The sequence below is a fragment of the Prinia subflava genome, chromosome 4 (assembly GCF_021018805.1).
Source record: "Prinia subflava isolate CZ2003 ecotype Zambia chromosome 4, Cam_Psub_1.2, whole genome shotgun sequence".
Classification (NCBI taxonomy): Eukaryota; Metazoa; Chordata; class Aves; order Passeriformes; family Cisticolidae; genus Prinia; species Prinia subflava.
In genome coordinates, this window is record NC_086250.1 from 13,586,274 (window position 1) to 13,614,040 (window position 27,767).

Below are 27,767 nucleotides of genomic sequence, written 5' to 3' on the forward strand. Positions count from 1 at the left end.
TTCAGGTTTCCATTATACAATGATTTCAGTGCCCTCAAACTAAGGACCGAGGCAATGGGAATGCTTGCTGGCATTTTCTGGAATATGCACAATCCAGACCTGGGCGAACACAGCTCTGAATACACCTACCAATTTTAAGAGGCTACAAAACAAGGTACAGGTATGCACAAAACACTTGGAGTGAACTTTGAACTCCAACAGTCTTGGAATGAGCAACTTCTTTCAATGATTGTGTAAGACCAACCTTCATCCAGGACATGGAGCACCCAAATAAAGACCTTGATCCAGGCTCTCTATCTATATTATCTCTATGATAATATCAGACTCCTCCTGATATTATCAGCACAATGATCAATGCCAAATAGTTCATAAATTCAGTTCTTCAAGTCCCTTCCCGTGGTTATGAGAAAGCCTGGATGTTCAATTCAAAACTGTCCCATGAGAATTGGAAAGACCTTTTTTAATACCCAAAAGAAGAAACTTATTTTCTGCACCTGGTTCCATCACAGAGCATTTCTCATGCAATTTTCAGCACTGAAGTAAAGGTTCAAAAACTTCCAGGTGTGTATCTTCAGTCTTGCATTCTGTTAGAAACAGCTGGAGGGAAAAAATACTTCATATTAGGGAAAAAATCAAATACTTTTAAGCCATTAAGATAATCTAGGAAGTTATTTTGGATCCATTAGAATGATCATGAAAATGTGCTGATAAAAGTGGAAGAATGTCAAGACAGTTAAAGAGGTTAAATCACTAGAGAGGAGCTTTGTCAGAGCTTTGTATTGGTTAGATTGTTGCCTTGACAAGACAGAGAGTTCCAGGCACCATAGTTCCCACTAAGGTAAAACAAGTGAATGGTTACATGTGTTCTGTATGGTTCTGCATGTCCCTGGGAGGTCTCCTGGATGTTGGCAGCCTAGAAGCAAGCTTCAAAAACAGAAACACCAATGAGCAAATCCCAGCCTAACAACTGTAAATAGACTCTTAGAAATCAGGTACACATGGAAAGGAAAATACTGTCCCCCACAGTGGGCATGACAGAGTGACAGAAGTAATGTGGAGTTTCCCATTTTCTTAATGCCTCAGGCAGTGACATCCCTGAGAGAGGAAAGGTTTTGAGGGAGATGTTAATTCTAGGAATCACTCAGAAAGAAAAATGCCAAGGTGGCCGTAGGGCCCAGCTCCCAGCAGTAGGAATTCGCCATGGCAATTCCTTTGTTCCCAGCCACTCCCATTTTACTCAGGAACCTGTTTAATATTAACTTCTACTTCTGAGGCCCGGAGAGGGAAGTACCAGCAGCCAGCTCTGGGTCACAGGCAGGCAGACAGGACTGGAAAGGCAGCTAACACTGCAGCAGGCAGAGGAGTGAGTTATACACTGCCCCACACTTTCATACAAACCTGTCTCCAGCTCTTCTCCAGGGCTTTTTCTCCTGCCAGTCACCTACTGGCTGCTTCCAAAGCCCACAGTCACTATTGTCAGCCGTATATCACACTGCAGAGGCCTGCTGGGAGCAATTCCAGAGCTGGGATGTGCACAAGACTGCAGCAGTGCCCTCAGAGACCTGTTTCACCTGCCCCATTTTGTCCCAGAGACCTACAGGCTCATGCTGGAAAGCTGAGCTAAAAATCCAACAGGATGATTTTCTACTGGATTTAAGAAAAAAAAAGGACAAATCAAGCAAAACATCCCTACCCCTTACCTAATACGACAGGCTGGACTTTGGTGCCCACTGCATAAGATCACCTTGAGATGAGGTTGAAATTGGAAACTGAGTGACCAAGAAACTGACTTGGTTACTAAGCCATCTTGCCTGAGAGTATGTCAAAAACATGATGGTCCAGATAGATTCCTACAATACTGCAGTCTTTCCAAATAGATTTAATGGAAAATAAAAACTATGTCATTGTAATTTGTGTGTATTTTTAAAAAATGTTATTTTACCTACACATTTTCTTGTCAATACATCTGGCTACCCATCCTCCCAGGAAAAACATGCTGTTCACAAAATCTTCAGCATCCATTTATGGTATCTGAGGATGCAATCTATCATTCCTGCAATTGAATTCCCTCCAGACTGGGTAGCAGAAGTCAGAGGCAGATTGTCTTTGTAACTCACCAAGCTTTGTTTGAAGTTTCCTTGGATGGGATTAGTTGAAGAGATTGGAAGGATATAGAAAGTAAGACACAATTTGTTACTGCTGGGTTAAACAAAAGTTGCAAGAAATTTCTTTTGAAAGGGACGAGTGTAAAGTGCAAGTACTGTTTTAACAACCTATGTTTTACAACTTCCTGATTAATGGATTGCAGTAAAATCAGTTCCCTGACACTGATTACTTCAGCAATACATTAGTAATTACTTCAGCTAGTTTTAAGTTGTGCATGTAAGCTGCACAGAACCATGTCTGTCTTTTAACCTGTAAATCAGTTCCTTCATAGCCATCTAACTCTCAACTCTGATATTTTCTGCAGAATATAAAATTGAAACATGTACAGTACCAGTGCATTAGATATCAAAATATCATGGTTTTTTAGGAGGGGACAGTCCTTATTCAAAACTGCCTTTGAACTGCTAGAATGGATTGTCTTTATAGGAGGAGACTAGGATAGTTTTTTGCTGTGAACTCCACTCGTGTTCTAGGTGTAGCCAGGTATCTGCATCGTAAAAAACGTGGCCACAACTGTCTTTAGACCTACAGCTTTCCTTGCTGGAGAGGCCAAGAGCTGGGCAGAGCTCTCGCCCTGGGAAGAAAGAGCTTTAACAGCTGCATTTGGCAAAGTTGTGGGGGAGGCATGAATGTGATTCCTCTGCTTTTTAGGAATAAGTACAAAGGGACTCAGTCTGCAAGGGCATTGTTTTGGCAAGCAAGTAATTCACTGATTTTAAAAAAATCTAATAGGAAAGGAATCTGAAAAATGAGAAAAGTCCTTTAAAGAGCAAGGGGAAAATCTGGCTCTGCATGAACAAAAATAATCACAGAAGCTTTCCTGGCCCTGCCGAGAAGTGGCCCTCGGCACCCTGGGCAGGGAGCAGTTGTGGAGCTCAGCTGTGCCTGTGGTTAATAATAAATAGACTCTCTTGGCCGGGAGTTCTGGCCAGCACACCCCCTCCTCTGCCTCCTCCCAGGGCTGCCAGGCACGGCTCCAGTGCCCACCCAGCCTCCCTGCATGAGACAGACACTCAGAGGTAAGAGACACCAGGCCATTGCTCCACGAGCTGGGTCACAGGGGAGGCGGGAGGAGAGCAGGTCCGTGCTGAACCTGCCTGAAACCTGCACTGTGGATGTGCAAAGTTTGGTTGCGAGGCAAAAGGTCGTAGGGGTCTTGCAGCAAAACTTGCCAAACTTTAAAAAATCTTTTGAGCCAGCTCAGGCTGAATGTTGGCCGAGCTTCCTGTGAAGATCAGCTCAGCCCTGCTGGGTTTCAGGTGGCAACCAGCTGGTTTTTATCCACTGGCCAATACAGCTTGGGCACTCCTTGGTGTTGTGCTTCAGAGTCTGGGGGTTGTTAAAATTCAGAGCACAACTCGAGCAGCTCAACCGATCCCTGGCGTGACCCTGTTGGCTTAATGAGTTTATTCCGAAGCTGACTTTGCCCCAGAGAGCGAGGGGTGTGTAGGCACACACACAGCCATACCAGAACGTTTGCATGAACCCACAAACAGCTCAAGCTGCTGAGCTTAGCACAAAAAGGATTTGGAAAGTGGAAAATCTTAGTGTTTCAGTCAGGTGTGCATTGTATCTAGTTAATCCAGTCCCACATTTCTTAAATAGCACAGCCCAAGCTGTCCTGTATAGTTGAAGTCTTTACATTTGGGTAAATACACTCTCCCTGGGTATAAGAATTTTCTGTCTAGCTGAAATGCCACACACTGTACTGAGAAGAGAGCTATGTTCTGATAAGTGCAACATGAACACAGTACTGTATTTTAATTAATTTGCCATCTGAATTAACAATAGGCACAAAGGACTGAGAAAGGGAATCCTTTCCTCCTAGTGAAGGGGTGAGGAACAGGGAAACTGGAGAGATATGGCCAAAAGCCCAGGAAAAGTATGTGAAGCAGCCAGGCATTGAGTGAAACTGCCTTGAGGCCCATACCAGACCACTCTCTTAACATTTACAGCTCTCTCCCCCTCTTTCTCTGTTTGGGAATGAATTTAATTAGAGTGAAAAGGAGTTGCTAAGAGACCAGAGGAGTTCTGGAGTTTGTTGCTGGGGCTGAATTGCTTCTCTGCTTCCAAGGCACTGTGCTAAGAAGGATGATGTAACATGAGCCTGCATAAAGCACTCTGGGCTCTTGGGAAAGCTGCTCTCTCCTCCTTGCAATTCCAGTCTGGTTTGTCAGTTCTCAGCTCCTTTTTGAGCTGCTTATTTTCTCCTAGACACCGGCAAAAAATGGGTTCATACCCCTTTAGCACTTGTAGATTCCTCCTTGTGACCTTTCACGTTGGGGGTGGCAGTGGCTGGGCCTGACCTCTATCAAGAGCAGGTCACTTTGGAATTTAAAAGGTTTTCTGCTTCAGAATTCTCCCTAGTTTGTTACTACTCATCCTTTCTTGTGCTCCATCACGATTTCAGCCCAGCACTGACAATGGGCTAGGTGACCCCTTCCAACTCCATTTCTGCAGCTTAACATTTTGTTTTGACGCCCTGGCTCATGCTTGGAACACCAGGAGATTCCAGGCAATCTCCTTGGCAAGGCCTGTCTACCTTCCAAGGGCAGGGCAAGAACTGGTATGTTTAGCTTCTCAGGGTCACATCATTGCCAAGTTACATCTTTCCTTTCACCTGTTATCTCAGGACCATCCATATGCACAAGATGATTAGGAAGATAACCTTCAGCCTGGGAAGACACATGCCCCACATGGCGAGTGGGAGCACCCAGGTGAGAAGACTTCTGCATGGTGAGTAGTGCGTTCTGAAACAGCTCCTGGGTGGAGAGCATTTTCCTCATCTGAATTCAGCAGAGACCTTGCTGGCAGTGCTCTTGGAGCACAGCAAAGAGCCTCAGTAGTCTTGGTGTATGGTAGTCTTAAAATATATTGAGTTACTATGGTATCCTTGGTGCTTCTACTCTTTTAAAACAGATTTCCATCTTTAGGCATGGTTGCAGGGCTCAGTTTGTTCACAATAATGTTCAAGTAGTGTTGCTGGAGCCAGTAACCATACAACTGCAAAAATGGTGGCAGAAGATCCTTCAGTGATGGTGATGAGGATTATAATTCATATTAACAGTAGAGATATTTTGCACACATTTCACTTACATAAAACACAGCTCTAGTCTTCTTAAAGTTATTTGTAAATTCACCCCAAAGAACAGCTGAAGAGGGGGATAAATTTGTTGTGATGACGACAATTTGCTTTTTATAAAACAGCTCAGTGGTTACTGCAAATACCCACACAACTCACTCCTCTGTGTTTATCCCCAGGTGGTCATGTCAGGATTCATCCCTCTGTACAGGAGGCTCTGGTGGAGGGCAGACCTGTGGTAGCCTTGGAAAGCACCATCATTACACATGGCATGGCCTACCCTCTGAATTTGAGGTAGTGGATTTTGATGTTCCTCGTTCAGTGAAGTCGTAAGAACGAAGCATATAACTTACTGGATTGATATCAGTGTTCTTGGTCAAGCCAGAGCTGTTGCAAGAGCAAATGGAAATGCCAGATTTTTAGGCATGCAGACTGTGAGCTCAAGTGTAAAACAATAGTATTTGGACTTGTAAGGACAAATATGAGAGTTATCTTCTTATCCATCACCTTAAATTTCTGGCTTCCTTTAAAATGGAGCAGAAGATAACGTCACCACTTGCTCTAAAAGAGAGATATCAGCCTTTTCAGCTGCATAGTTTGTACAGAGTTGAAAACACTCTGCACTTTCTTTTCCTGTATCTTTTGTAATGCAAAAAAGGACTGGAACACAATAGTTAAATCTGTTCCTTAGCCCACTCAGAGCAGCTACTGTGAGAGTTCCTGGTCCCTTCTCACTGTCTTCTGTACCCTGCATGGAACCCCCCACATCTACTCTTTATCTATCATTTTTCAGTAGACTCGTGTTTCATTGAGTTACAGTGCCAGAAATCGTTGCACTCTCCCCTCCATCCTTGCTTCCAGAATGCACAGAAACGTTTTGGTATTGATTTTCCATCTTGCTTTTTACCTGGCCATTATTCTGCCTGACATTCTGTCTTAAATTGAACCTCTAAAAACTCGATTTTGGGGAAGAGGTAGTTTCCGTAGTTAAAGATTGCCAAGCATATGTCCAGATAGCTCAGAAACTGAGAAGAGGCTGCTCCTGAAAAAGATAGTGTATGAATGATCAAGTACAAAATCTGCTAAACTTAGGCTTAGTCTGCAGCCCTGGAGTACCCTAAGGCAGCAGATTTTTGGCACTCTCGTTGCTCTATATCTCACTTACTGTATTCTGAAAAATATATCCTGGTCATTTGAGCAGGCCTTGAACTACCTGGGCTTTCTGTGAAGGTTAGATATTAGAGAAATAACATTCTCTATGACGTTAGAGAAATAACAGGTAAAAGATATAGAAAACTCCTATTTTGAGAAGATCCCTATTTTCAGTTGTAAATTGTACAACCAGATTTGCTTGTAAACCAAATGATTTTTCTCAAAAATGAAACAGCGCTTGGACATTGCCATCCTTGGAAACGGGAGCTCTTCCCTTCTGCAAGTTCAAGTGCAAAGATTTCTGCCATGATGCCGGTACAAGAGAACAGGAAGCAGCTGAAATCACAAGACCTGTAGAACAGTGAATGATAGCCATTAATGTGACAGTTTTCTGGTCTGATTGTTTCCATCCCTAATTTTGGGATTATTGTCTTATCTTATTTCAGCATGGCCAGAGAGGTGGAAGAAATTGTAAGAAGAAATGGAGCAGTGCCAGCCACTGTAGGTATTTTAAGGGGCCAAATCCACGTGGGACTCACAGATGCAGAACTTGAGTTCTTGGCAAGCAGTAAAAATGCAGTTAAAGTGTCTCGCAGAGATTTTCCTTTCGTCCTCAGCCAGGTATGGTGTACAAATTTTCTAGTGTGGTCTTTCCTAGTAAAGTATGGTTGCTTTTCTAGCAACAGTATAGTGCTCTCCAGCTTCAAGCCAGGTGGCTTTTAAACCTCTCAAAAATATCATGGAAAATGGTGTCTTATCGGTAAGCACAAAAGTGGCCCTAACTAGAATCAAAAATAAAACAGAGTAAGGGAATGACAAACGTGAAACAGGGCTCCTGAAAAGTCGTTCTGGTTGTGCTGGCAAGCCATGGGCACTTGGCTAAGAATATTCTTATTGGCATGATAGGACATTATCACATTGCATGTAAACTACGTGACACTTAGGCCATCCCAGGCTTAAAGTGACAGCTACAGGGGCCACTAGCTGCCCTGGAACACCCTAGACAACAAAGTCTTCTGCTATCAGGGCAAGAACAACTTATATGGCAGAGACAACAGATGATTCACAGAATATTCTGAGGTGGAAGGGACCCACAAGGATTAGAGAGCCCAGCTCCTAAGTGAATTTCTCTGGTTTTTGGCTAAAGGAACATTTGTGTTAGAATTTTATGGTCAGCTGCTCACCCTGGTGTGTGGCAGACCACAGCTGTAGCTGCCTCTCCCTGTCACCCTGGGTGCTGACTGTGACTGCTCGTTCCCCACAGGGCTTGTCCGGTGGCACTACCGTGTCTGGAACAATGATCGTGGCACACAAGGCAGGAATTCCTGTGTTTGTGACAGGTGGCATAGGAGGTGTCCATCGGCATGGGGAGAACAGTAAGAACATCAATACATTCTACTTTTCACTCTTGTTACAGTTCTGTTCAATTCCTTCTTTTTCCCTTTTCCCAGCCTGTGCTACAGTAAGTGTTCGTTCAGAAGAATAAAGTTAACATTCTTCTTGATCAAACTATGGTTGCTTTCTCCCTGATATCCCCTTTCCAGAAGCTTCAAAATATTCCTCTTGAGCCCTGGACAGTTGTTAAAGGGGTGGAGGTTTCTCTTTATCCTTTGCTTACACGGGGTTATGTTGATATAGTTTGCTGGAGCAACAGGAGCTGAGTGCACCTCTCCCTCTTGGTAACGGCTGGATAACCTGATCCTGGCTGCCAAGCACAGCGTTGTTATCAGCTCTCTCAGCTGAGGAGAAGAGCCTTGCCACAAAAGAGTGTTCTCCTTTCTGGAAAATAGCCTGGTCTTGGCTGCAGAGTTTGTAGCTTTTAAGTGCTTCCTCCTCAGCCATATACATTTCCAGCACAGCCCAAGTGCAGTACCCTGTTGGATGCCATGCCTTTCAGATGCGATGTAAATTCCAGACCAGGGAGTTTCCTGAGGTCAGCTCCTGTGGGACTTGCTTTTTTTGCAAGCATTATCAGTTCCAAACTCAAAATCTACTTAGATGATATTGCATCTCCTTGAACCTCATCCGTGCTGTACATAATCCTTTTCTTTCTTTTCTACCAAATATTTGCATGCTCTTTATCAATGTGATCAAAGAGCCAAGAGATAGAATACAAGGCTGCACATCTGCCCTTTGCCATGTGAGTTCTTTTCATCAATACCTCTTTCACTCCCAATACCTGAAGTTATGATCTAAACCTTTAATATTTGCTTGTGGATCTAGCCAGTTATAAAGTCAGGCAGTGGCATCCTGGGCATATGTGGCTTTTTGGGAGGCCAGATCTCATCAGCTTGGAGTACAACACAATCACCAACACAATGCTGCTTGTCCCTTGACAGCTCTGGATGTGAGTGCTGACTTGACAGAGCTCGGACGAACTCCGGTCGCTGTGGTATGTGCAGGAGCCAAGTCCATCCTTGATATTGGCAGGACACTGGAATATCTGGTAGGTAGCATGGGCTGTGGTGTCTGAAAGCATTTCCTTGTGCACAGAGTGCCCAGTGGCATTGGGATGGGTCCTAAGCCAAAGATTTTCCTAAATTGCTGCTGAAAGGATGTGAAGCCATATTTACAGTTTTGTAGTCCTGGGGTTGTACAGGCACTTGGCTGCTCCCTAACATAAATCTATCCATGTCCAAAGGGCTGTTCCAGCAGCTGCTCCAAATGAGGTCAAAGGTAGTGCTAGCCATGTCCTTTTTCTTTGGCATTGGATTTCCTTTTCTGGGATGATGCTCCCAGAAACTGACAGATCAGGAAAGCTAGATCCATCAAACACTATAATAAAATCAGAATTAAAAAAGGAATCCAGATGCTTTTAGGTAGTCACCTTTTAAGGTTTGACATGTTGGAAACCACCAGGGCCAGCACTTCAGGTGACAGCCAACATTGATATTTCACAATCACAAGCAGAACTCGTTTGTATCCTGTCAGTTCATGGCATGTCTTCAGATCCCAGGGTGTTATCTTGGACTCAGGATGGTGCCAATGACAGCTGCATGGCTTTGGATCAGCCCTGAGCACACACAAAGATGCACATCCTCTGCCTCGGTGAGCCAGATCTGATCTAGCCACTTACCACATCAGGCTCTTGGTGAGAGGATAGAATAGAATGGGATGTACAAAAATAACCACGACCTGTGCCAAAGAAAGGCAGTTTCTTTCTGGTAGAAGGAAAAAGTCCCGTTCTTTAGCTGGCTCCCCTTTCCCTCCACTGATCACCTGCTTGTCTCACCTCCACTGCTGCAGGAGACTCAGGGGGTGTGTGTGGCTGCCTTTGGAGAATCAAGAGAGTTCCCAGCCTTCTTCTCACGCCAGAGTGGCTTCCAAGCACCGTATCATGTCCGGGATGAAGAGGAGGCAGCTAAACTCATTGGTGTGTTTCTGATGGCAAAGGCCCATGTAAGGTCCTGGAAAGGAGGGACACAAGAATTACCCTGGATGAGGCACTTTCTTTAAGTCTGCAGGAAAATTTGCCCTGAAAAATATGCCATCTCACCTCCCCCATTCCTGTACCAAATGTGCTTTGAAAATACAGTAGCAGAGAAGTCCAGTCTTTACAGCAGGTAAAACTGCAAGCCAGCTGCAGCCAGCTTGGCATGCTCATTCATGTTTTATTCCACCTGGTGAAGTGGAGGCAATATATAATAATATGTTTGACAAAAACAGCTTCTGGGCCTTTAGAAGAGGAAATAGTTTAAAAAAGAAATAAAAAGCTTTGCGCCTTTTCCTGTATAGACAGACTCAAAAGAAATAGGCAGATGTGAATTGGTTGATAGCTGGAAAAGATCCTGATCTTGGGTCAGCTAGGAACTGGAGCTTGAGCTCTGAGGCTTCCTATACCTCGTGCCCGCTCTCCTCTGTCCTTTTCCTTCAGCACCTGCCTTCTGCAAGGAGAGCCACTAACAACACTCCCATCCTCTCCAGACAGTGCTCTGGGGCTGGGCCTGAGCAGCGGGGTGCTGATCGCCGTGCCCTGTCCCCAGGAGCGAGCGGCCGAGGGCCAGGCCATGGAGGAGGCCATCCAGCAAGCGCTCAGCCAGGCCAGGTGAGGAGCAGCCCCAGCCCCAGCCTTTGCTCAGCCCATGGGCTTGGGGGAGTAAACAAATTGAGGGACGCTGCTGCAGGAGCCACAGCACAGCCTAACCTTGGGCATGGGTGAGCCCTGAGCTTACTTTCAGCTGTACCTTTATCTAACCCAAAGCTTGTTTACAGCACTTGTTATGGTACGTGGTTATGGAGATAAAGTATCTGCTGGCAACAGTGCTTCTCCTCTGGTGCCATTTCAGGTCATCTGTGGGCATTTTCTTTATATTTGCAGGTCCAAAGGAATCACAGGCAAAGAAGTGACCCCCTTTTTGTTACAGAAGCTCACAGAATTAACTGATGGGAAATCATTGGACTCCAGTATCCTCTTACTAAACTGGGGAAAAAAGACAGTACTCCAGTGTATTTCCTATGTCTTCTGATAGTGCCTGGTAGGAAACACCATCACTTTATTGATGGTCTAGCAAGGAGCAAACACTTCAGCATCTGCAAACAGATGAGTTTAGCACCTGCATCCTGATTTTTCAGGAACACCCTTACTGCCTTCATCCCCTTTTACACCAAAAATTGGAAGGCAGCACAGATGGCAGGTGTTCCAGAGCCCAAAGAAACCCCTCACATCTGACCCTGGAGCCTGCCTGCTCTGTGATGGATTCTCTGGATACTGTTGTTTGTGCTGGGATTGCACACTGGAAGGTCCCTGGGCTTCCCAGAGCACTGGGCTGTATATCACACTGCCTTATCCAATATTCCCTGTGGGTACAGAGAGAGAGGGACTTGGAGGACAAACTGCTCTGAGTGTGCAGGAATTCTGCTGCACAGGCAAGAGAAAGCAGAGGACTGGCTGGGGTGCCAGTGTAGGATCTGGGAGAGCCAGATTCACATTCAGGCTCTGCTGCCAGCCCTCTAGGAGACCTGACTAATCAGGGCAGAATGGTAAAGGCATTTTTGGATATATATATGAGAACTATATGCAGCCACAAAGTAGGGCTTTCAAAGCCTCTGATACTCTGCTCCCAGTGCAATTTGCTAAAAAAATTGCTCATAGTGACTTGGCAAAATCTCAGTAGGTACCTCTTTCTGGAAAAGCTGACCAAGATCCTCTAAGGTCTTGCGGCTCTCTGCTGTAATTTAAGTAGTTCACCTTCTCTTTTCTCTATGAAGCTTTTGCTTCTATCCCTCACCTGTCAAAGGCAGGTTTCCTCTCTGTGGACACTGGGGGAGGAAGGTGAACAAACAAAAAAAACCCCAAACAACAACAACGACAACAAAAACAACAAAATCAGAGTTTTCATGCAGCACTGTAACCCGCTCTACTTGTCCCCAGAGGATTATGGTAAAGGGGATCAAATCTATCAAGTCCCAGCATGTATTTCCTGCTTTCTCCCTCTAAACAGTTCCTGCATGAGCTTCTAACAGGTCAGACTTGCTAATATTTTTAATTTTCCTCAAATAAACGCCAAACAGACCTTGCACTGATCCAGAACAATGCCAGAGTGGGCAGCTGCATTGCAGTGGCCCTGAATAAACTACAGAAAGCCAGAAGGAAGGGGAGCCAGCCTGGGCGAGAGGACATGACCACACCCCAACCAGTGAGTCCTCTGCCAGCCTCCATAGGAGGCCTCTCTGCTGACAGCACGAGATAAATTTATATCTGTTCCCAAAAGTAAAAGATGACTCAGCCAGGGACCAATCATTCTCCCTTTAGTTTCCCTTGTTATTCTTGAAAGATAAGTGTCTTCTCCTCCTCCCCCCTACCCACATTTACAAGGAATAGACACTGACAATGGTCTAATCTCATTAAGTCGTAGACCATCAAGGCCATTAAAACTTTAATCACTTTTTCACCTTTTACTGTGCCCTTATGTACAGCTTCAGCTCTATAGCTCTTAGTACCAAGGAACTTGTGACTACAGAAGTAGACCTGGAAGAGGGTAAGGAGAGATATTTTGAGCACAGCCATATATGTTTATGAATATATCTTTTTGTTGGCCTCCTGCTCATGATTGACAAAATCACAAGAGTTCCAACACATCCTGAACAATATCTACTATAACCCTAATACTCTATTCACTCTCTTGGATTTTGTCTGTGCCATGTGTTTTGCAGGAAATCTATTTTAGGTGGTCTTTAGAGACATGAAAGATTTTCTAAAACCCATTTGCAACAAGATTTGTCAACATAAAAGAGGGTGGTGACTCCACAGGCAATAACCCAGCATTTGATGAGAAAAAACAGCTGTATGTCCCCAAAGAATCTGGAAACTTCCTGTTTGTGGAGCTGAACTGCTTATTCTGGCTTTGTAGGACAATAAAAGAAGTGATCTGTAAAGTATCACTGGGTATGGCAATTTCTCCTGGGAGCTTGCAAGAAATTACTGCATTTTTCTGCCCATTTTTTCCCATTTTTCTTTGCTTTTTTACACCCCAGTGCTTGAATGTTTCTGAGGCCTGGTATATCACACAGAGAAACCATCAGCATTCCTGTATGTCCAGTGTAATATCCCACCTGCCACACTGGGGGTGGCTGCCAGCAGGCATAATTCACAAAGCAACAAAGAGAAGAGATTTTGATCCTTTCTGATTGGGATTGCACAGACCTGTATCTAACTATTCAAAATAAGCACTGGCCCTTACACTGTAAATGAGACAGCTTTCAAGAGGGTGGGAGAAGTGACTAGGCAAAGCAAAGAAGACTTGGAAACTTTTTTCTGAAGTCCTTCCAACCACTTTTTACCTCTTTCTTCCCTCTTCAAGGTGGTGATTGGCGGTATCAACGTTGACTTTATAGCCAAGGCACAGAACCCTGACATCCTGGTACTGTATTTGCAGCAGCTTTCTTAGCACCAATGTAATTCCCACTACTTTTACTTTTTTCCAGACGTGCCAAGCCAAAGGGGTTGGGGGGAAAGGTGTTGTCCATGTGTGATACCCACATGTGCATGCACACACTTGGGAGGTGGAGTGTTGCGTATTTGGTGTGTTGTTTAGATGGATAATGGAGTGATACATACCGACCTACTCTGTCCCCACAGTGAAAATCACCATCCCTGACACTCAAGAGAGGGACAAAGCAATCTCCCCACAGGGGGAAATCCCCAGGTGAGAGCCATCTCTGGCTGTCTGAGACTGCCTTAACTATGGAAAGCAGCACAAACAGGAGCAAGAGCCTCTGTGCAGAGTACTCATGAAGGATCTGAGTCTCACACGAAGGAAAAGGGAAAAAAAGATGGCTTTAAAGAATAGAACATTTTAAATGTTACCAGACTCCCTTTGTCTCAAGTTGGGTTGAACAAGAAGCAAAGAAGAAGCTAAAGTGGACCAAACCTGGGACTCCCCCATGCAAATGACAGCTATCTGTATGGCCTGTACCATTTTTGTTCAGCTGTACTACAGATGGAGGTGGTGAAGCTTGCTCAAAAATTGTTTGGTGTCTCAAATTACTCTGTCATGATAGCCAAGGCAGGAAGCTTCTGCCATCAGATGGGACAGCCTGTGAAACCTCTCAGTGAGATAGGGAAGATGTGCTGGGGAAGCTGTCTGTAAGGAATTTGGCCATTTAATGACACAGGGGCCAAATAATGTTATAATGGTCAAGGGTGAAATATGCTGTGGCATCAGTTATGAAAGCTTGCAAAAGCAAAAGTTCAGCTGCTTCAACTGTGATGTAACCAATACCATACATGGCCTGTACTCAGCCATCAGGACAAGGAGCTGAGCTGTGTCCAAGGAAGGATGGCACTCTGTGGCATGTCAGACATGAAGGCAGATCCCTGGACCCCCTGTAGCATGGTGAGGGGGCCAAGGACCAGTGTAGGTCCTGCTGGGAACAGCTGACAAGGGAGAAAGGGGGCTTTTAATGTTGCATTAAAACGTGAGTCATCAGCTGCCCTTCTGAGTGAGCCCTAGAGTTCATGGTGTATTGTGGCTGTACCCAAATGCCAAGCCACAGGAGGAATTGGGAACTGCCACCCAGAAGGCTCCTGCTGACACCTACTGTGGCTAGGCACAGAGGAAAAGGCCCTGTCAATATAATTGCTTTGGCTTTTTAAAGACAGATTTTTTTTTTTTGAAGAGCTCAACACCCAGCAGATCTCACCTTTATGCCTGCTGGATCTGTTGCAGAGCACTGGGTACCACTCACTGCTCGTGCTGTCTCAGCAGGACAGCAGCTGTGTTCTGACCTGGTTGTAATTCCCACATGGCTTTCAAGGCTACCCAGAAGCCAAATGCTTAATATGTAACTATCTGACCTGCTGAGAAGGATGAACAATTTTGCTCAGAGGAAGTTGCTGGAAAAATAATTATGGTTATCATTCTCTCAGGATACCCAGAAGTTGAGCCGAGTCTCATTTTTACATTAAGAATTCAGACCTCTTAGGACATGGAGGAAGGTTCCTGAAACTTCCTCAACTCTCTGAAACTTTGCCAGAAAGCATCAGCCCAGCCTCATTTCAGATCATTTTAGTAAGCCCATTTTCACCTAAATTCTTTAATCTGAGCCAGCCCCACCCAGACCCAAGAAGAGATTTGAATACCACTCAGGCTTGGAGTTACAACTGAGTTGGCAAGGTGTGATGAGAGCTGCTCACTTTTTTTTCTTTAAAAGGCAGCTGCTGGTTTCTCTCTCACTGTACCCACCTGCTACTTTAAAGAGAGATTTAGCATCTTAATTTTTTTAGGCCCTGTGGGGTTGTACAACAGGAGAGGTCACCCACAGCTGGATCCCTGAGCAGGAGGCTGCTACATCTGCTCTAAGGCAAGGCTTGGCATAAAAACAGACCCAGAAACTCTGCCTCTGGGATGGATAGGGAACTAAAAGAGAGGCTCAGCGTGCCAGGCAGCAAAAGGAGCTGATAAGTATTTTCACCATTCCTGCAGGCATCAGTTTTAAAACACAGATAATGGAATGACATGAACCACAGTTGGTGCTTATTGCTGATGGCAGCTAGCACCCTCTTTTAAGACTGAAATAGGGGCCAGTGTTCAAAGCCATGTTGTTTGACTTGCCTAAAAAAGCACCCTTGCTTTGTATTTTGGGGTGTTGGGGTTTGAGGTTTTTTCCCCTTGGCTGCCTGTAATACGGAGAGAGAGCTTCAGAATTAAAACAGCCAAACTCACTTTGCTTTTGAAATCTGCAGCTCTCAACAGGACACAGTTGCAGGTGGAAATATCCTCATTCCCAACAGTACTAGTGGCAATTCCCAGGGAACACAAGCAAAGGCAAGGGAGGAGCATTTGTGAAAATGAGGAGTGACAAGCAGTGCAAAGATGAACAAAGGCCATGGGTGGGTTATATACAGGCAGTTCTGCTCAGGTGGCCTGAACAGTTTAGGGCTTGGAGAACTGCCAGACAGAAAAGCAAAGGTATCAAAAATTAGCACCAAATCCTGCAGACTACAGAACTGGGGAGAGTCAGAGTCATGCAAGAGAGCCTAAAGGTCAGATGAGAGAAATAAAAGATCACATTTAGATGGGAGGGCAGCCTCTCACAGGGCTGGATGCAGGAGAAAGCATTGTGTGCAAAGGACAGACGTGCAGCTTCACGCAGGGGAAGAAAAATCCTTGGGGAGCTTCAGAATGAATTTTGAGAATGCCCAAGCACAGGGATGGGTTGGGGGCAGAATATTCCTTCCAGTGAGATGGCAAGACCTTTTCTTGGTTAGATAGATAGTGCTGTTTACAAGCAAGGAAAATGTTATGTGCAGTGGTGTTCTTGTGCAACTGGGTTGGTGAGGGCAGAGGGACTGGGACAGGAGCTTCTGCTTACAGGCATTAGGACTGCCAGTGGCAAGGTGACTTCAGAGATAGAAAATAGTTTCCAGGATTTTGTGAAATGAGAGCTCTAAAACCACTTGATAGACAGATGAAGACCAAATTGATCTGAGCACTTACTGATGTAATTCTTCTGGCAGAAGAATTAGAATGAGATGGGTGAGTGACTGCCTGTGTTCTGACAATTTGTCTGTGACAGAGAGGCAGATGGACAGAGGAGTGGAAGGCAGAGTCAAGAGAAAAGAATTTGGCAGCCACATGTTTGGAAAAGAAGGGTATTTTTAATGCAGGATATGTTTGGGAAGCAATGGGTGAAAATGAAAAGCAGTGAGATCTTTCCATGGATGAGGTGCAGAGGCAATACAGGCAAAGATAACAAATCGTATTTTACATTCAAAGAGGGAAATAAATAAATAAATAAATAAATAAATAAAATCCTACAAACTGCTTAAGGTGGGAGCTAAGTGGCCTGGAAGGCAGAGCCCCAGCAACTTTGGAGTCCCAGGTTGTTGTGAGCAGGGGAATTCAGAGGGTTGCTCACGCTGACTGAAACCCTCCATAGCCATTCTAGAAGGTTTTAGAAAGTAAGACCAAATTAGCAATTCATGGGTAGATCAAGTGGGTCTCCCCTCCTTGAAAGCAGGCCTTTGTCATGGAAGCTGAAGTCAATAGATGGCTCTAGAAGTTTGTCCTGGCCTCAATCTGTGAGCTGGATGTCCTCTTCTCCCTCTGACTGCTGATCAATGTTTCAGCAGTATCAGCTTCACATGGTGATGGAGATGTAGCAACGATGCCAAGCAGCCCTCCCAGTTTTGCCAGCTGACAGTTCTTTCTTCCAGGGCGGTGGGCAGACAAATGCTGGAAGAGTGAGACGAACCTTTGGCGGTGTTGGAAGGAACTTGGCAGGTGCTGGTGCTTGGGTTTGCTTGGGGGTGCATGCCAGCTGTGATTTGTCCTTTGGGATTCCTTCAGCAGCAGGAGAGGGTGAATGTTGACAAGATTTGGGACACATGAGGCAATATACTAGTGGGCAGACTGCCTGGAAAAGGCAGGGCTCTTTCCAAGAAATAAGAGGGGAGAGAGTTGGGATCAGGAAAAGGAAGGTCCACATATGTGAAGTTAACTAGCACATGGTGCAGCAACCCTGAATCAAAGTAAATAAGCATCAGTATCTCCAATGATTACTGAGCAGCCTCAGATTTAATTAATGCCAGGATATAGAATAGAAATATGCTTAGAGCAAGAAGTGGAAAGGAATAATCATAGTTCCAACTGATAAACCACATACTATGGACAAAAGGAACAGGGGTACAGGAGTTACTGTAGAAGAAAGACTGCAGTCCTGTCAATGGGAAAGGAGCACACAGTACCTGTGGCTCCACCACAAGCAGCAGCAGACCAGTATTCTTTTACTGAAGTTAACAGGGACAGATTACAGAAAGATTTTAGGATTATTCCAGCTTTTAGACATTTCCCAATCTCCTAACACATATCTACTGTCACTTCAGATCACTAATGAAGAAGCTTGAGTGGAAAAAATCCCCCAAAATCCCCACACCACCCATGGAGGTACAATTTATGGTAACTTGAAAGGAGAGAAGGAAGGGTTTCCCATTAATACATTCAGATTCAGTGGTTCTATCATGGTGGGAGAGCCAGCACCAGAAAATGCCGTCCTCAAAAGCAGCATGGGAAAACCCACATGCCTGTGATGGTAAAGGAGATGATGCCAGAAAAGAGCAGAATTTGCTTCCCCTTCTTTTCCTCCACTCACAGATGTTCCAAATAAATTTCAGGGTGCTGGTTCAGGTCTCTGTAGGACACCTCACTCTGCCCTGAGCAGTCATATGCAGCAGCTACAGCTTAATTTCATCTTGAACATCTTTCTAGGCAAGGACTTATGAGCATTAAGTTTTTCAGGAGAGGGCTTCTTTAGAAACACCCATGCTGCACCGGCTGTCCCTGTGTTCACAGTACTCTGGTGGATTTGTTAATAGCTCTTGTTTCCATTTGCTTTTTAGACTGTTTAAGCCGTCTTGGACAAGCTCCTCTCCTTTTATCAGCTGTGGGCAAGGATGAACATTTAGGGTCTGTCCTGCACTACTGCCACCACATGGTACGTTGCACAGAAGTGGCACCTCAGAAACATGGAAGAGATGACATGACAGAGGGAAAATTCTTCCCAACCCTGGCAGATGTCAGAGCCACCTTCCATCAGGCCAGGAGTAGGAATAATTCAATGCTCCTTTAGCTACAGACAATTAGAAGGCAAGGAACCACATCCAAAACACAGGCTAGGTGTATTTTCGGGTCTGAACCATGGGCTCTGAATTCAGCTCCAGATAGTGGAGCTTGGAGAAGACAGAGGTAAATCAGGAGCAGCCAGGTACAGTTCTAGTGAAGGCTAAACATAGTGAGAAATACACAAACCTTGAACCCAAGGACACACAAAGCATTGCCAAAATCAACCTGGTTTAGTTAAGGCCCAAGACAGACAAAACATGAAACTGGAATTGCAGGTAGGACCACTCCCAAGCTCAGAGGAGCAGGAGCCTCTACAGAGCTGCATACACTGCTTACCTGTGCACTGGGGAATACTTGACTTCAGCAGCAGCTTGTCCACAGGTCAGGGAGCTGGAGCAGCAGGAGTTCCCCAGGACAGCAATATCACCACCTCAGTAGGGAGCAAAAAAAAGCCAGAAGGGCAGCTCTAACCTAGGCCACCAGGCAACTCCATAGAGAAAAGGCAGAACTGAAGGCAAGGTGTGAGTGCAGCCCCCAGGTGAGGCTGGTCAGGGTTGCTGACTATTATTAGTGCCCTCATGACCCTAGGATCAAAGAGAGCCCATGGGGCCTTGGTTCTGGCTACCTGGGCAACTTGGCAAAGGAGGAAATAAGGAAACAAACTCTACTTTGGGTTATAAAAGCTTCACCATGGCTGGTCTATAATCTCTTCTCTACCCAGCACAGTTTGTGCCATCCAAGTGAGCAGTCCTGCCAGGGAAGGTGGACTTGCTGGCCAGCCACCAAGCAATCCTTGCCTGTAACAAATTACATTCCCACCAGTGCTGGAGAGTAACCTTTCCCTAAAAACTCCAGCTTCCCTGTCAGCTCCTGAGATAGATAAGTTTCTCCATCCACATGTCCTTTCCAAGATGTGCCCTGGGTTCCCTAAGCAGCTCATTCCCACAAAGGAACCACAAAGGAGGGACACCCCACAGCTCTCTGCCTCACTGCTGTAGAAATGGCTCCAGACTGAGCTCAGATCAGGCTGGGCAGCAGTGAGGCTGCCAGCATAAGTCACTGCTGGCTGCAGGGTGCCACCAAGAGATGCTGTCCCACACAAGCCATGAGAACAGGTGACTGGAGCAGGCAGGGCTGCACACCACTCCTCTGTTACAAGGGACACAACCTGTGGAACTGCACGGCAGAGACCTGCCACTCATTTACTAAAGGATTGCTTTAACCTACAGCATTTGTTGCATTGCAAATATTAACAAATAGCCAGGATCCAGCATTGTCTAGACTGAGATGCCCCTGACAGGCTGCTTATCCCAAGAGAGAGCAGTGAGCTGGGCTGAGGACCAGGTGGGCACAGCAAGAGTGAGCTGAGTGTGGCAGGGAAGAGAAAGGTGCTCAGTGTGTGACTGTCCTCCCTGTTTCAGGACATGAGCGGCGTCCTTCAGCTGGAGGGGAAGAGCACAGCCACGTACTGTGCCGTGATCACCAGTGCTGGGGACCTCAGCGTTGGCTTGGGAGACATGGACATCCACCAGCAGATAACAGAGCAATATGTATGCACTCCCTCGGATTTGTGAGCTTTTCTTGTGGGAAGGAGAGTGGGTCTGTGAGAAAAGGCCCCTTTGTACCGTTTGTGACGTTTGTACCTGGAGGGAATGGGTGTGCAGAGGGCATGGGAGATGCTAAGGTTAACCCTGGACACTGGCACTGGCACAGCAGCATAACAAGCCACCAGAACCCTCTATTACTGCTGACCCAGATGGAGTTTCTGTCTGTTTCTGGTTTATAAATATCACCACTACCATCATACATGATATGTAGGCCAGAATCCTCTTCATTAACTTGTCCAAGTGCACTTATAATTTCACATCTTAAAGCCAGCAAGAAATCAACCTGATTATAACCCTAACCCATATTTTTTCCTTTAGGGAAAAGCAGTAAAAAAGTGGACAGAACACTGGTTAAAGCAAGTGTTCCTGTTCCATCCCCTCCCTGCCATCCCTGTTGTTTCTACATGCTGAGTTGTATCAACAGAAACTGTTGCTCAGCACATCCAAACATTCAAAAACATCAGGGAAGCATAATGGCAGCAGTGATTAAGGAGTGATTCAGTGAAAGCCCCATAACTGTACCCTCCTTTCCTACTCAATCTTTTATTAACAGAACAAAAGCCTGTGCTTCATGACTGACAGCAACATGGAAGTTAAGTGCAATTTACTTACCAGTGGCATCTCCATGAGGTGGAGCCTTCCTAGGGAAAATCTGGTCATTACTCCCACTTCCATCCCCACCCTGCCTCCCCCAAGCCTTGGCACAGAAAACCATTACATGAGGGATTCATTCTCCTGAGCTTTACAAAGCAGCTGTGATCAGTGGAAATTCTGAAGCAGCCTTGGCTGCAGAGTGCATTTTGGCAGCTCCTCTTTCCACCAGGGCTGGCAGAGACATGGAGGGATGCTGCTGGAGTGCCCACTGCACTGGCCTGGCATCCCAGCAAGTGGTTGTGCAACCTCAGTGAGCCAAAGGAGAGCACAGCAGCTCTCTACTCCACTGCTCCACTGTACCCCATCCTATGGGATTTAGTGGGGCTCAGGAGAAAAATACTCTGCTGAACAGCCTGTCTTAGGAGACACTGTGCAGAGAGGACATCCAAATGACATGCACAGCCAGCAAAGGTGGAGCTGGTCAGGCATGGCCCAGGGAATCCTAGAGTACCATTAAACAGCAGCATTCCATTTCCCTGTAGTGGTCCAGAGGGGACCAGCAATTATCTTTCTCTGCTGGAGGGGCCCTGCCCATTGAGTCCAGCTCTTAATGGCCAGAAGCAGGGGAAGGAGAGGAGGAGAAGATGAGACAAATGGAAAAATCAATTTTCCTTAGGGAATCACTCTTTCAGGTTCATGCCTGCACCTAAAGGCTGGAATACAAGTCAAAGCCCTACACCAAGTCTGACTAGCAATGATTCTGTCCCTCTGCAATGACTCAGGCTGTCTCTCCTGTGTGTCCTGGATTTTAACTAGGTGTCCCAGTTCAAGGAGAACCTGTGTCAGGCCCCGCTTGTCTGCATTGATGGAAATGTGCCTCTCTCCACTATTGAGTACGTCTGCCAGCTAGCCAGAGAGCACCAGCTAGCAGGTAAGGAGAACCTGCCCTCACAGCATGTGTGCCAACAGTCCAGACATATCCCTGCTGCTTGCTGGAGATGCCCACTCACTGTCTGACATGCCGGGTTATTCAGCGCCTCTTTCTGTACTCTGCTGCAAATGGATAAAACTTTTCAAATTTCTCTGGAGTTTTCCTCTTTGTGCAGCTGAACCACATTTCCTGAGGCATAGTTGGTAAAGCCCTTGGGCACTGCCAGAAGGCCAGGGAATGCTGCTCTCTGAGCCCTTTAATCTCAATGCGAGCGGCAATTTGAGCACTTCTCCCAGTTTGAGCAGCAATACAGATTGCTTCTCAGAAAAAAATGCTAAAGCATCTTTTGAGAGGAATTCTTTTCCATTCCAGAAAAATAAATGCCCCCCTCCACTGGTATGCTGGGGACCTTTCACAAGGCTTCCTGAACCTTTGGAGTTACACCTTCTTTTATAAAAAAAAATCCCAAAGAAGCACACAATGATCTAAAAACCTGGCAGAGGCTAATTGGAGTAACAAAGGTGTGGTCTGGTTATATCATCCAGAGCTAGAAGCAGCTGTCTCATTGCTGAACACTGAGAAGGAAACCTTGGGAGACCTTGTCCCAAGTTTGGGGGAAATAATATTTAAGTGTCTCATAATTTAAAGGTACAACTCTAGTTGTGCAGATTATGCTAAGTGTTCTACACTGCATCCTGCTCTGACACAGAGATGAACCACTAATTCATTAATTAACCAACCAATTGCATTGTTGTTTTGAAGTGTGCTATGAGCCAACAGATGAGAACAAGGCCTCTAAGCCCTTCCTCTCAGACAGCTGGAAAGCACTCACGTACATTTCCCCCAACCTGCAAGAGCTGAGAGCAATCAATCGGACCCTGGGGAACCCTCTGCCAGCAGGTATGGAATACTCAGAAGGGTCAGCCAGACTTTTACATAACCTAGATCCTGGAGAAGAGAATTTTCTGCTTCAGCCTCTAATACAGGCAAACTGGGATATAATATAGTGGGGATTCATAAGTGCTCATGGTATCTTGCACCTTACTGCCATCTCTGTCTGGGCTGTATGGGCTGATGACCTATCAGAGCCCACAGTAGGCCTGGGATGGCTCCTTGCCCAAAACCAGAGGTGCCATTTGCCTCACTTCATCACCTAAACAGGAGTAATATCTGGTTTGTCAACGTGTCCCTGAGGCACGATGATCAGAGGACACCTGTCCCAGCAGCACCACCCTTTGCAGAAATGACACACCCCACCAAATGCAGATGGAAATCCAACAGCACTGAAGCAAGGAAGCCATGCTTCGAGACAGCTTTTTGATCTCCACAGACATGCTTAGTCCCTTGAGAGTTGGGTTCCTCAGCACAGAAGTACAGTGTGGAAGTCTAACTCTGGAGAATTCCATGTTTCCCATAACATAAAGAAAAAAAAAAAAAAAAAAGTACTAACCACATTTCAGAAGTGCCCATAAATAGTAGTAGAAGTGCTTATAAATAGGCTGTGTCAGCCCACAGAAAGGCTGGTTGAGGACCTTTACAGTCAGGCACGTTTTTCCCTCCCCTCTCTCTGAAGAGCTGCCATCCAGGTTGGAGGATGTTGTCCAGGCTGCGGTGGCCCTGGCCTGCCCTTTGCTGGCCCACCTGCACTGCGTGGTGGTGACCCTCGGTGCCCACGGTGTCCTCCTGTGTGGCAGGAGCCTGGGAGGGAGCATCTCCCTCTATCCAGGAGCTCAGGAACAGGTAAGGGCATGGAAAACCAACTCTGAGCTCTCAGTTGCTTCTTTCTTGGACCATATGGCACTGTTGCTATTTCTGGTGTCATGGCAGCAGTCCTGGGAAATATAGCATCACTGCTGGAAAATGTATGTGTTTGGGGGGGTGGAATACACAGCTCTGAAAGAAAATCAGATTGTCTGTCCATATACTGCTGGCTCCTAGCAGCAGTGTTTAGAGTCAGCTTGAACTGAATGTGCTTATGTGAATATTCATGAGTGCGAGCTTCATTTGCAGGAAGCTCCATTTAAATGATCAAAGTGTGAAAAAAGATTATTGCTTTTTTTTCTGCCTTTTCTTTTTTTGCCATCCATGGGGATCTGGCATCAGGCGCATCAGGCCTTACCAACCTGGGCAATTCCCACTAACTTCCCTTCCCTCCTCCCACAGAATGCTGCTGCCAGGCTCTGTGCTGCCCACTACCCCGCCATCCCCATCAGCAGGGAGGAGATAGTCAACGTCTCTGGAGCTGGTGACAGGTACATCCCTCGCTGCTTTGTCCTCCCCAGCTGCATGTGAAAGGGCTGTAATCGGATTCCTTTGAAATTCCACTGGAAAAGCAATGCACCCTGCTGCTTGAGGAAGAGACAGGAAGGATATGAGAACAGGACTGGTTACAGTGATTCCTTGCAAAGCTTGCTAGAAATGTCCCCCGAAGCATCTTGGAAGCCAGGCTTGCCATTATTAGTTTTGCTTTTCTTCAAGATCCAAGCCTTTCCTGGCAATCTAAGAATTCTGAATTACTCCGGGCTGAGCTGCTAAAAGCAAAGTAAACCACCTTACATCAAAGCTGTCTTACTAACTAACTGCCTTACTTCCACACTTCTCCAATGGAAGTGGAACTGCCACTCAAGAGCTAAAATGGCCCTGTAAAAGCATTTCATCAGGTTCTGCATTTGCCTCTGGCAATTTTGAAGCTCTTGCTTCAAAAGAGTCTGCTGTATAATTCGCCTGGCTGTTCACACAGTGCCATACATAGAAGTGGGAAATGACAGCTATTATTCCTAGCCCCAGTGATCAATTCTCAGTCTGTCAGAGTAATATTTTATTATGCTCCTTGTTAACTTGACAAACTATATGTAGCAGTCAGGTTGTTTTTTTCTTCTTGCAGTAATTGATTCTGTCCTTTCATTGCCTTGGGCTCAACCAAAAGTCTGTATGTGACAGATATTTCCTTTTCCCTTTCTACTCTTACCTAATAACTCCACATAGCAACACTTCTTTTTTCTCTGATCAGTGTGTCGAATGAAAGGTTTGTGTGGTTTGGTTTTTTGTTTTTTAAACATAGAGAGTCCTCAATATTTTACATAAAACCAATCAACTTCTTGCCAAGCTGATGAGCCCGCTTAACACCAGGACATGCTGTTTGTGTCCCAGATCACCTCTGAGATGAGCTGACTGCAACAGCAAGCTGGTCTTCCCCAAAGAAGACCAAATGGTTGTTTGGAGCAATAGGTGTAAAAACAGCAGAGGAATGGGGGCTGGAGGAGCATTGTGGGGTCAGCCTGGCCTAAGGAAAGCTCAGCTTTGCCCACTGCTTTGGGCAGGTGTCCCCAGCCAGCCTCTCCAGGGACACAGCTTCCCCTCTGCACCATCTGCTCAAAACACAAATACTCTTTACTGCAGGACAAGTTTTTTTCCTAGGGGCTAATGTAAACGAAACGTCTTTCTTAGGGGTTCCTTTCCCTTTCTAAAATTCAAGGGAAGACCAAAGGTGAGATAAAATGCACCGCTGCCAACCACCTCCACTGAGTTATACTGAGCAACTTGGAAGCTTTTTTGTTCCAAACCAATCTGAAAACTTGGGACTCATTACTGCTCCCATTCCTGAAGTAACATTGGTCTGGAAATTCCTCTCCCCGGAGTTCCCAAGGCCATGTGGGGGAATGTTCATAGTCACCTTGTTCATCCAGGATTTTTTTTTTCCTAATAATCCCAACTGCTCCCCTGAACTCTGGAAATCCCTGTTGTACAGAGTAAGAGTGCCGAAGCAGACTGGAAATGCCAGGACACTGCAGTGCCACACAGGCCATCTCCACAGCGTATAAACTGGTTGTGTGTCCCAAGCCCAGCCTGGTGCCACTTTCAATGGACTATTGTAGAATCACAGGATGGTTTGGGTTGGAAGGGACCTTTAGTGGTCATCTAGTTTGAACCCTTCTGCAGTGAGCAGGGACATCTTCAACAAGATCGGGTTGCTCAGAGCCCCACCCAACTAGGGATGGGGCATTCACCACCTCTCAGGGCAAACTGTTCATGTTTCACCATTCTCATTGTAAAGAATTCTTTTCTAATGTCTAAAATGTAACACTTTCCCAGCTTAGCCCCTGTGAACCTTCATGCTCTAAAAGCACTGGTCAGGGGACAATGCAACCCAGAAACAGCGACCCAGGGCAGTCCATGCCTCCCCTCCACCCTGTGGCTCTTCTCCAGCCCCAGAGCTGAGCACGTGTGCAGGGTCTGTTTGCTCCTTGCCCCCAGCTGCCATGACAACGTAACACCACATGCTCACACATGGCATTGCTAGGGGATGCTCCCCCAAATATTTACTCTCCACTCCTGGAGCTGTTGAGAGATTGAACACTTTGTGGAAGTCATAATCTTCTGTGCCTTTGTTATGGATAAAAAGACGTTGATGTAATTAGGTGGAGTGCCTTTTACCTTCCCCATAGATGTGCTTACTAATCCTCCCAGCCATCACATTTTCCCGTCCTTGCTTCTTCCTCTAAAATGTGATTGTCTTCTCCATTCTTTTTCCTTCTCCTTTGTCCTCTCCTAGCTTCTTGTTGCAGTAGTTGCTGTGAATACAGTGGTTGCTCCCAATCTATCCCAAACACTGCACTCACATCATTTTTACTGGGAAATCTCAAATGAAAAACCATAGCAAAAGTTTCCCAAAAATTCGGCTTTCTAATGTAATTTCATCTTTGGATTTCTTTTTCCAGCTGTTCCTGTTGTCCCTCTCATATAGATACACAAACTTTATCTCTCACCCCATCTAACCCTTTGTGGGGAGGAGGCACCAATATAACCAACAAAGAGCAGGGAAGTGACAAAATAAATAGAGAGCAGGGGAAAATTGAATTCTTCCCTTCCTAGGCTCGTCTTTTTGCTCCTGCCTCATCTGGAAAACTGAGGGGAATAGAAAACACGGTACAAGAGGAAGTACCTCAATTTCTCAGATGAGAAGAACAAAAAATGCAAATAAAAGACACTATCTAGTACTCTAAAAATAGAGATAGAAAAAGGCAAAAGCCATTCATTGTAACCTCAGCCTTTCTGTGTGACATATTCTGCTGCTGTAAGTGCTGGTTGGGGTCCAAATGAAAGCTCTTACAAACGAACAGCCACATTCCTGGGTTCAAAGCTGGGTTCAAAGTTCCCTCCTTTTCAAAACCACCTTTCTTTCCCTCCACAGTTTAATGGCAGGAATCCTTGCAGGGATGCTCGCTAAACATGACACAGGCACGTGTGTCCGGATGGGTCTGCTGGCTGCCAGTTTGTCTCTCCGTTCCTATGAGCCCATTTCCCCAGAAATCAGCACTTCCAGTGTCAGCCAGGAGCAAGTCAAGAGCAGGAGCTGGCCAGAGGCAAAGGTGTGGAAGATGGACTAGGACACCGTGGCTTTCTCATCTATCACCTCATTGCACTCGCAGCATTCCTATTTTCAGGAACTGGACTGTGTTTTGAGCTTTGAGAACAGTCATCTGCTCTGGTCCTGAGTAACCCCTCAGGAAAGGAGGCCCCAGCCCAGGGAACTTCTGTGGAATGAAAAGCTGATTTCTGGTCTTTCAGACCTCCTGGTTTTCTGACCTCCAGGCCTTCTGGATTGTCTATTGTCTATGGAGGGAATTTTCTCTTCCTCTACCTTGTGTCACTGTTGTCCATTATCACGGTAGCTCCTCTGTCCTTGACTCCTGGATCTTCAGAACCATGTCTCTTCAGCTGGGCCCAGCAGCAACATCTGCTCTTGCTGCTTACTCTTTCCTAACCAAGAGGTCCCATGGATCACAACCTGTGGCAGGTATAGCTGTCAGGAACGTAACACGGTAGGATAACCTCGTCCATCTTCCCAAGCCAGCCAGCACACACCACACCATCTTCTTCTGAAGTGCAATGCCCCTGGAGGAAGTAAAGAAGAGTGACCAGGGACCAGCTGGTGGCCTTTAAAAGATGACAGCCCCTTGTTCCACATGCCTTCCGCTGAACTTGGGGCTTCCTTCCTTCTTTAGTCCCAGGTATCAAGTCTGGAGCAAAAGGGATCAGAGGGAGCCAAGCCATCTCCCATGGAAGCAGTGAGGAAAAGTCACCTTCTCTCTCTAAGCCTGTAATGTGCACAGGATGCAACTGCAGGTGCCAACAGATTGGTGAACACTGAAACTCATTAAAACTGATTTCTA

General features: G+C 45.9%; 1 protein-coding gene and 1 long non-coding RNA gene across 3 annotated transcripts; one reads left to right on the forward strand and one right to left on the reverse strand.

The window, feature by feature from the left end:
• LOC134549708 (uncharacterized) lies at window positions 1–19,049 on the reverse strand. The gene is made up of 3 exons (XR_010080157.1): window positions 18,799–19,049; window positions 9,633–9,807; window positions 1–597 (listed from the first exon to the last, which is right to left on the reverse strand). It is a non-coding gene; the product is annotated as an uncharacterized LOC134549708 (long non-coding RNA).
• LOC134549705 (uncharacterized) lies at window positions 3,063–27,745 on the forward strand. Of its 2 annotated transcripts, none has more exons than XM_063395566.1 (19): window positions 3,063–3,185; window positions 4,799–4,902; window positions 5,428–5,542; window positions 6,847–7,021; window positions 7,665–7,776; window positions 8,740–8,846; window positions 9,647–9,773; window positions 10,325–10,445; window positions 10,719–10,804; window positions 11,912–12,036; window positions 13,201–13,260; window positions 17,058–17,124; window positions 18,240–18,334; window positions 19,884–20,012; window positions 21,480–21,594; window positions 22,357–22,494; window positions 23,168–23,334; window positions 23,758–23,846; window positions 26,786–27,745. In XM_063395566.1, the coding sequence occupies exons 2-19, from the start codon at window positions 4,809–4,811 to the stop codon at window positions 26,979–26,981; spliced, it is 2,118 nt and encodes a 705-aa protein (XP_063251636.1). In that variant the 5' UTR covers window positions 3,063–3,185; window positions 4,799–4,808; the 3' UTR covers window positions 26,982–27,745. The 2 variants fall into 2 exon arrangements, with proteins under 2 accessions (XP_063251636.1, XP_063251637.1); XM_063395567.1 differs by having other exon boundaries at window positions 3,116–3,185; window positions 4,799–4,883; window positions 26,786–27,744.
• Window positions 27,746–27,767: the final 22 nt, after the last annotated feature.

Coding starts and splice junctions, on each gene's coding strand:
- LOC134549705 (XM_063395566.1), top strand. CDS start 4,809: ATGCACAAGATGATTAGGAAGATAACCTTCAGCCTGGGAAGACACATG. Junction 9,774..10,324: donor GGAGGCAGCTAAACTCATTG/GTGTGTTTCTGA, acceptor CATCCTCTCCAG/ACAGTGCTCTGGGGCTGGGC. Junction 21,595..22,356: donor CAGAGAGCACCAGCTAGCAG/GTAAGGAGAACC, acceptor GTTGTTTTGAAG/TGTGCTATGAGCCAACAGAT.